The sequence below is a fragment of the Prunus avium genome, chromosome 7 (genome assembly GCF_965620075.1).
Source record: "Prunus avium chromosome 7, drPruAviu1.hap1.1, whole genome shotgun sequence".
Taxonomy (NCBI): domain Eukaryota; kingdom Viridiplantae; phylum Streptophyta; class Magnoliopsida; order Rosales; family Rosaceae; genus Prunus; species Prunus avium.
The window spans coordinates 5,254,796-5,264,269 of NC_142290.1; the positions used below are offsets into that span (position 1 = coordinate 5,254,796).

General features: G+C 36.0%; 1 protein-coding gene across 1 annotated transcript; it reads left to right on the plus strand.

Moving 5' to 3' along the window:
• The first annotated feature begins 992 nt into the window (after positions 1-992).
• LOC110769413 (S-sulfo-L-cysteine synthase (O-acetyl-L-serine-dependent), chloroplastic) lies at positions 993-9,075 on the plus strand. Its single transcript, XM_021973377.2, has 10 exons — positions 993-1,271; positions 1,684-1,793; positions 2,178-2,235; positions 2,452-2,715; positions 2,832-2,969; positions 3,496-3,547; positions 3,659-3,708; positions 6,859-6,918; positions 7,083-7,163; positions 8,661-9,075. Exons 1-10 carry the CDS (start codon positions 1,038-1,040, stop codon positions 8,748-8,750), a joined length of 1,137 nt encoding a protein of 378 aa, XP_021829069.1. The 5' UTR covers positions 993-1,037; the 3' UTR covers positions 8,751-9,075.
• The last annotated feature ends 399 nt before the right edge of the window (positions 9,076-9,474 follow it).

The following is a 9,474-nucleotide window of genomic DNA, read 5'->3' on the forward strand; positions in this document are numbered from 1 at the left end:
GCCAATCCAAGAAAGTCCCAGTATTTAATCCAGTCCATGACAGTCCTCCGTACCAAACGAGCCCCTAGTTTATAGGTCAAGAGCCTTTTCCAGTTGGACCCGTTGAAAAAAAAAACACTTTACATAGTAAATGCTGAATTTGACCCATAGGTCCCTTCAATTTGCTCCGGACGCATTTGTGGCAAACAAAGGAAAGGAAGGATGCATTTCCCAAACCCTAACTGTTCTCTCCCTATGTGAGTCCTAAAGGAAAATTCCATAGAGGGGGGAGGAGGAAGAAGCGTCACTGCCCTTCCTCCCTTAATCTCTTCTCGTCTTTTCCTTTTAGGTTAGTGAATAAGTCCAGTGGAGCGTTTTGAATAAAAAGCCCCTTGTGGTGGTTTCTTCTAAGCCATGGTTAGATTGAAGTTCCCCATCACCTCTTTTAGTTTCAATCAAATCTTACTCTCAAAACCTACTCCCTAACGCTGCTCATGTTTTCTAAATTTGATTCTACATAGTCTTTGACGAAGGTTGCTGCAAATCACCCAAGTGTTCTTTGGCAAAGTTGTTTTTCTCGTTTATTTGTTCGCTCTTATGCGTAGGTACATCGCTAGAAATCATATTTTCCCCATATTTGTTACGAATGTGGTGGTGGGTGTGGCCGTGCCGGTGCTTCTTCAGATGATGGTGGTAGGGTTTGTTTAGGCTTATGGGTTGATTTAGGGTTTTGGTTATGTTGGGTTTATGGGCTTTATTTGGGCTTATGACTAATTGGGGTGATGTGAGCTAATAATTTTAGTGCAGTTTTTGTTCGTCTTAGTTTTGCTTTTAGCATGTTAGTTTGTTGCCATATTGAAATTGGTATTTTAGATGTTTTGTTGGTGTTTTTGATTGTACCGTTGAAGTTTATCTAATGAAGTTTCTATTTGATAAAAAATATAAAATATAAAATAATAAAATAATAAAAAAGGAAAGGAAGGGCAAAAACGCTAACTCGCCCCCACCGTGTACATGAAATCCCCATCTAAAACCCCGCAAAAACCTTTTCTTAACCAATGGCTATAATATCAGCTCCTCTGCTTCTTCCTCTCCCTCATCCCTTTTCATTTCCCTCCAAACGCCACCGTTTCGGAACCTTCAAGGTTTCCAGCTCCATCTCATCCACTAATGGAGCTCTGCTCAGAAGACAATTCACCCAGCGATACCCTCTCGTGTTTGCCAAAGCCTCCTCTGTTTACGCCACCAGAGAAGACCTCGACACTGTCAATATCGCTGAGGACGTAACCCAGGTTCTGCTCTATGCCGCTGGTTTGTTATTTTGTTATAGCGTATTTTTCAACGCACATTTGTTGAATTTCTATGGGAATAATCTTTCTTAATGCTGAGATTTCAACAAGGCATATCTTCAATTTTGGCACTCCACTGGCTGGTTGGTCAGAAAAAATATGAGACAAAAATTATCTTTGTTGAATCTCTTGTAATATTGTATATATATTGATGTGTTTTTGGGTTTGGCATTGTGAGAAAGTAATGATAAGTAGGTGGGTTTTGAATTTGTATCAACGTAGCTGTTGAATGTGCTCACTTTACACGTTTCATTACAATATGTAATCGTGTTTTAGTCAGTGCAATTTGTGTACATAGTGGTTTTCATTGTCAAAAATTTTTGTTGACTGGAATTTTGCTGATAAACTGATATAGTTGATTGGAAGTACACCCATGGTATACCTCAACAAAGTTACAGGAGGTTGTGTGGCAAATATTGCAGCAAAGCTTGAATCTATGGAACCGTGCCGAAGTGTCAAGGATAGGTAACTTGCTTACTGATGAATTGTCATTTTACCCCATATTATGGATCTTACTAGATGCTGTTACCTTTATTTACCAGAATTACTTCTTAATCTTTGTTTGCCATCCTGATGGTAGAAGATTCATCAGGTAAATGGAATCATCCTATTGATGAAACTTTAGGACATAATTGGCCCATGTGGTAGTACTCAAAATTTAAAGAAGTATCGTTAATTTCTTCATCCTCGCTTTAAGTTTGAAGTAATGTATTTTTAATGGAACTAAGTATCTTTGCTGACCAGTAATAATTACCATACCACTATGATTTCCATTTTGTTAACCTTTGTGCTTGTTGAATGTAGAAACATTGCAAAAGCTCATGTTATATTTGCTGATTAAAATTTCAGAATTGGGTGTAGCATGATATCTAATGCTGAGAAAAGTGGATTAATATCTCCTGGAAAGGTGAGCTGATTAGTCATTATATGAAAAATTTACTGTGTAGATCAATATATCACCTTGTCATCTAAGATGCTTTTGCAAGTCACATGGAGTAAGATATTATAGTTGGTGAAAGCTGTGTTTTTTATTTTTCCTTTTATTTGGGGGGGTGAGGGGAGGTTGTTTGTTGCATATTTCTGTTATATAAAAGAATTGTATGTTCTTTCTGTAACTATGCAGAGTGTATTAGTTGAACCAACTAGTGGAAATACAGGACTTGGTATTGCTTTTGTTGCAGCAACTAAAGGGTATAAACTTATAGTCACCATGCCAGCATCCATAAATCTCGAAAGGAGGATTCTTTTACGTGCATTTGGGGCAGAGGTTGTTTTGACAGATCCAGAAAAGGGTTTGAAAGGAGCTTTAGATAAAGCTGGAGAGATTGTTCTGAGAACACCAAATTCATATATGCTTCAACAGTTTGATAATACCGCCAATGCAAAGGTTGTTTCTGTTTTCTCTCCAGGAAGTCTTGACTAAATGCTATTGGTTATCCTAATCTTCGTATATTATATCTTATAGTATTATATTATAATGACGATTCAAATGATGAATCACAGATACATTTCGATACTACTGGGCCAGAAATATGGGAGGATACCATGGGCAGTGTTGACATATTTGTTGCTGCTATTGGAACTGGTGGTACTGTTACAGGCACTGGGCGTTACCTGAAAGCGATGAACAACGAGATAAAGGTCAGGGTAGTTCATAATGTACAGTAATTCATTGAAAGTTACACATATCTTGCGCGTCTAGATTAATGAATTATTTCATGATTGCTCATCTCAATGATATTTGTGCGTCCCTTTCAAATTGAAACAGAATATTATGGATTTGACTTTAAAGTTCAGATTGTAATGTTAATAGACATTCATTTAAGAGTTCTATATCATTCATGAGATATATCTATATATATATTTTTTTGGAATATAACATTGTACATAGGCCTTAGAATGACATAGCACTTCCAATGGCTGTGATTATGAACTTATTATTTTTTCTTTTTCTGTTTTGAAGTTTATTGCTTTGCAATATTATTGCAGTTTGACAACTTAGTGTCATTAGAGATTTCAAGCTTGTTAGTAGATCTATATCTGGTGGGGTATCTGAGTGGTTGCTCTTACATGGCTTGATTAGTGGAAATTAGTGTCACTGCAGTTTCATGGATTATTTTGTTTGTAACTCTGGAAAGCTGCATGTTTTGTAATTTTGGTTATCCAGGTAGTAGGTGTGGAACCTGCAGAGAGGAGTGTGATCTCTGGAGAAAATCCAGGTGAAAGCAATGTTGCTCTTCATTCTTTAATACATCAATTTTCTGTTGCAATTCCTTTTTCAAGAATATGATATGCCTGTACTAACAAATTTATGTAAGTTCTTCATGCAGGTTATGTGCCAAGTATTTTGGATGTTAATTTGCTTGATGAGGTCATCAAGGTAAATTGATTTGCGTTGTCTGTTAGGTTTTATTAGTGTTATTGTTTTCTCGTCGTCTCTTGCAATAGGACAACGCACATGGGTTTTTAACTAGTTCTTTTTTTGGCTAATGGTTTGAGAAATTAAGCGTTTATTAGCATTTTAATGGTGTTACAATAATTGGTAGGTTTACAGTATAAAGATGGCTGGTTTGGTGGGTTTTAAAGTTATTGGATAGTGGCTTATATATGGATTTAAGGATTGGCTGTAATGGTTTGATTGAGTTGATTTTGATCTGGTTTGAAGAATATTGCCCAAGAAAGTAGCATGAAAAGAGATAGGAGAAAAACTCGGGCATCACATGAACCCCAGAAAAGAGCTCTTGGGTGCATAAAAGTTGAACAATTTTCTGCTTTTAGTCAATAAATAAATCATTATTTTCTTTTAACCCATAGCTAAATAGTGGCTCACATTAAAATTGCTAAAATACTTTTGGACACTAATTCTGACCTACAATGACTGAAAGTTAATAAAAGCATTGAAATAAGACTCATGGGATACTACCAAAGCAGGTCTGAATTAATCTAAAAATTAAGCATATTTACACGAACAAATTTTTATTTTTATTTTGAAAAGGAAACATAATTTTATTGCAATTATGACAATAAAAAAACAACACAGCCTTTACACAAACAAATAATCTCAAATAAAATGTCTGAGAACATAATATGAGATGAGATACTAAATGTGCCAGCTGCCAAATCAAGGGTGGTGATGCAGGGCATCCAAGAAGCCGTTGTAAATAAGCTCAAAAAATAAGCAGGGAAGATCATTGTATTTCATTATTTTAACAACAAACTACATTGGTCTTGATATAGGACACAAAGACATAAGTCTGCCCTGAAGATTAGCCCTCAAATTAAGCTAATTCAACAATTATAATTTATACCTCAATATAAGCTAACAGACTTATTTAAGCTAAATGCCTAATAATCCGCCATTACACTGAATGACTAATAATAAGCCTACAAAACAAAACTCCCCATGAAGTTGGAGGGTAGATATCAGTGACTCTCAGCTTGCTACAGCAAATAGAACGGAGACGGGAATCAAAAAGAGATCTCAACAAGACAAACATGAGACGAGATACCAGCAAGACAAGAACCAAGATGAGATCTGAGATGCATCTCAGTGAGGGAAGTGTTTAGAACCCTTTTATTATTGGGTGACAATCTTGTGAATATCCATGTGGAGAGCACTATCATATGGAGTGTGCTTGGACTTGGGGTGCACTGGCATGACGAGTGAGTAGATACCTTTTGTTATTGAGTGACATTGTTGTAAACACACATTGGTTATATATGCATTGAGGCTGTGGTGGCAGTTAGTCAGGGAGGTAGAGGTTAATTGGGTTTTTTCTGTGTCACCTTCAAACATGCTTTGTGAAAAGTATTTGTCTTTTGGTGGCAGAACGAAGGCAAGAATTTTGTGGAGTTGCACTGTGTTAGCCGTCTTTTGGGTAATTTGGTGGGAGAAAAATAGAAGAAAATTCAAGAACTATAGTGGGGATGTAGAAGAGAATTCTTGAGAAAGAGTCAGGTTTTGGGCATCCTTATGCCCTTCTCTTTCTCCAGCTTTTAGGGATCTTTCATTTTCTGTAATTTTATTAGATTGGGGAGCTGCTGTAGGATTGTTTTTAGAGTTGTTTTACAATTTAGGTGTGTTTTGGATTTGTTTGTTAAGGCTGCATCATTTTGATGGTGGAATCTGGTTCACTATGTTTTGTATCGTGATTTTAGCCCTTCAAAATAAATTTGTTTCTCATTAAAAAACTGTGCATTGGTATTCTTGTAATTAGGAGTTTGGGTTGTTATAGAGTTAGAGCATCTAAACCAAAAAAAAAAAAAAACAATTAGAAGTTGGTGGAGAGGCTCAAGTCTTCTACAGTACTGTGTAAGACTTGAATTCTCAATATGTGATTGTTTCTACATGCCCCCTCACGTGTTGGGGACTGTACCGTGTGTGCTGGACACATGGATTGCCTGCTTTGATACTTTGACAGAATTAGTGCGTCCAACCTAAACCCATTTTGAGATGGGCGGAAAGGCCAAAGATGTTATATATTGCTCATCAAGTCTTTATACTCCTGATGTGGAATTCTCTTGAGAGGAAATTACATGGAATTTCAGGAAACCAAAAAAACAAATAAGTTTGTGTGGTCAAAATGAGTACAATGGAATTGATGCTAGACCTTGGGGCTTTGTGATGCACCTTTGTTGTGTAGCACCAGGTAAGGGAATAGGTTTTGGTTAAGCGGTGCTCATAGTATACACAATGCCAAAAAGTAAGGGAAGGGTGACCCTGCACTAGAAATGAGTTCTTCTCTTGGGCGTTATGCTTGTATATACGTTTGTGTGTTTAGCATAAGGGTTGGCCTATGGTGCTTGTGTACGGGCTTTCCCTTAGTGGCAGGATGGCTATTAGTGAGGTATTTAAGAAAGACCAGAAATTTGTCTTGGCATTATATTTCACTACTTGCTACCAATGTAGGAAGCAAACTTAGCAGAGCAGATGTATGGAATGAGCCTAGATGACTTAAGGACCTATTGATGGGGGCGAGTGTGTTGGTTAGTAACCTTGGAAAGGGGAAGCAATCATATAGTCATAAGGTCATGTGATTCACCGAGTAGTTTTTGTTGGAAAACCTCCTGGATCACAAACATGATTTCAGATAGGTCGAGAGTAAGGGTGGCCTTCACTTCGAGGTGTCTTGGCACTACACTGTTGAATTTCTTCAGTGTAAAATCTAGGCATATGTCACTACTCATTGAAGACAGACTTGATTAGGAATATTGAATTAGAAACCCTAACTGTAGCCTCCCTCTTGTTTTATGTCCACTCCCCTTTCCTCTCTTTTTTTTTTCTCCTCTCTTCCTCTCTCTGATCCTGTCTATCCCACTCATATTGTTTTCTTCTTCTCTCTCCCAACAAATACTGCGTTATAAGGTATTACTGGATGAGTATTTGGGATTTGCTATGTCAATCAGCCTCTTGATTGTCTACATGCCTTCTTTTTTTTTTCTTTTTTTTTTGGGGTGGGTTGCTTTTCACTTGTGCATTCAGTTCAAAATTAACTATATGATATATATATTTTTCTTTTTTCAAATCTAGGTTACTAATGATGAAGCTGTTGAAATGGCAAGGAGACTAGCATTGGAGGAAGGTTTACTGGTAATTTTCGAATATTCTTTGACATGGAGCACTTTATGAGCAACGGATTCTAACTTCTGCTATAATTTATTAGCTGTTTAACTTAGAAATTCATCCCACTTTCTGTAATTCTATCCTAATTCAAGGTGATTTTGATAATTCAATATGCAAATACTTGTCTGTAGGTTGGTATTTCATCAGGAGCTGCTGCAGCTGCTGCAATAAGTTTAGCAAGAAGGCCTGAAAATACTGGAAAACTAATCACGGTGAGGTTCTTTTTTGGTTTTGTTTCTCATTTTATTCCTCCCTATAAAGATTATTTATATGATTTGACTAGCTTTAATGTGTGCTTTTAGCGTCATTAGTTTGTCATGCAAATTGTAGCAAAGCAGTAGATAGTTTCATTGCTAAAGCATTTTACCTGGATCTAAAATGTTGGTCAAATTATAAGAAATATGAAGAATAAGAAACTGATGCAGAATCATTTAATTGATAATACAAAATTGTCTTGAAGGGTGTAGGATGTAGTTTAATCAAGATAATGTGATCATGGCATGCATTTGTTGCATATGAAAACTTTTCTGAAGCAAATCGCAAACGAAATGCTTCGTTAACACAATCCTGGAACTGATTCAGATTATATGTCTTCGTTGTGGGGCTGATTGAGATTAAATGTCTTGGTCGTGGGGCTGATTCAGATTAGATGTCTTGGTCGTGGGGCTGATTCAGATTAGATGCCTTGGTCCAATCTTATGACGAAGTGACAGCTAATTCCTGATAGAATTCTTTTGTGTTGCAAAGTAAGAAGCTAAAAAAAAGAACTCTTGTTGTGTTTGACAACGTATTTCATTCATAATAATGCTGAAACAGAGTGTTTTCTCTTAAATGCAAGAGCTGAGCTAAATAACCCTCCTACGTCCTAACAACATCTAACTAATTACAGTTCACTAACAACATTTTGTTTTTTAATCTGACTTTGGTAATAATACACTGTCTATTGGCTGAATACTAGGCTCTTAATTTAGTTTAGCTTAGTTTAATTGGGTAACGTTTGAGGCTGTTAGAACAAAGGCCATGTAGATGGAGCCCTTTAGTGCATATATCTACAAACTGATCTGTGGGCATGCATATGAATTATCCGAAACTTTCCTAGTCACCCTTCCTCAAACAAATCAAAGCTAAATGTTTGTTAGTGGGAGAATACATAAACAATCAAAAGAATAATTTAGGGACCAAGATCCTTCATATCAAACTCATTGCCAAGATTGGTACGCCCTACAGGTTCACAAATCTGTTAGTATACTATTTGTATTTGATTCATTATTGTTGACATTTTATCCTATTATCATGAACAAGAGCATAGTTAAGCATCATTGATTTCTTTTACAAATTTCACTGATCTCTGATTCTCAGTTCTCTGTTTCTCCGTTATTTAATGGAGACTCATGTTGCTGGGTAAGTCATCCGTACATAATTCCAATTTGTGTAGTAGATGTTATGTTCTAGATTTCTTTCTTTTTATTTTATTTTAAATACCATCTTTACTGGCCAATGTGTTTTTACACTAGTACAGCCACACCTGCGGGCGCGCATGCATCTGCTCATTGAATTAATAAGTTGACAAATTAAATTTTATACCATTCCAAACAGTATTGTGTTGATTGACTTTGCCTCGATATGTTATAGGTGGCACTTCTGTTGCGATATACACTCTAATCTTGTACTGCATTCTTTCTATTAATTTTTTTTCTTTGAAATTATAGGTTATATTTCCAAGCTTTGGTGAGCGGTATATTCCCACTGTACTTTTCCGATCAATACATGAAGAGGTTCAGAAGATGCGAGGAAGATAAACACAACTATTCCAGACAATGTATCGTCCAAAAGATTGACACCTAACATTTTATGAAGCAAACAGAAACCACCATGTTTCTGAGAAAAAAAAGGTATTGTATTTTTACTGTTATATATCATCAAATTGGAAAATAAACCTTTTTTTTTCCCTAGATAGGTTGCTTGGCCTCATGTTGCAGAGGCAGCATTTATGTAATTTGATATAGGATACATATTTTGTTTCTGTATCCTGCATTGTTTCTATTTATACAAACAGTGGGGGATCCGGCATCTTGTCAAAGTGTGGGCATAAATATTATATAATAATATAATAATATTTATTTATGTAGCAATATTATATATTTACATAACTATTTATTTTATGAACACAAAATGCATGTATGAGGGAGGACAAACTAAGTTATTTTTTGAACTGGGTCTTGATCCTTTGTCAACTTTGGGGCCTTCATATTTTGACTATGGGAAATTTGGGTTAAAAATCTTGAAGGTTTTATTTATTTGTTAGGCAAATGTCTTATTTATTGTAGCCTACATGGTTGAAGAAGAAATTAAGTGTAGGTAGCTGCCCACACTAGGCTTTATATAGGTCCGCCAATGCCAATACAACTACACCTTTTAAACTCTTATAAATATAAAATATCTAGAAAACAATCAAACACTAATGTTGTGAGGTTTTCTTCCAGGTCACTCAAGGAATATTGTTGCGTTATTAATTTGAGATGG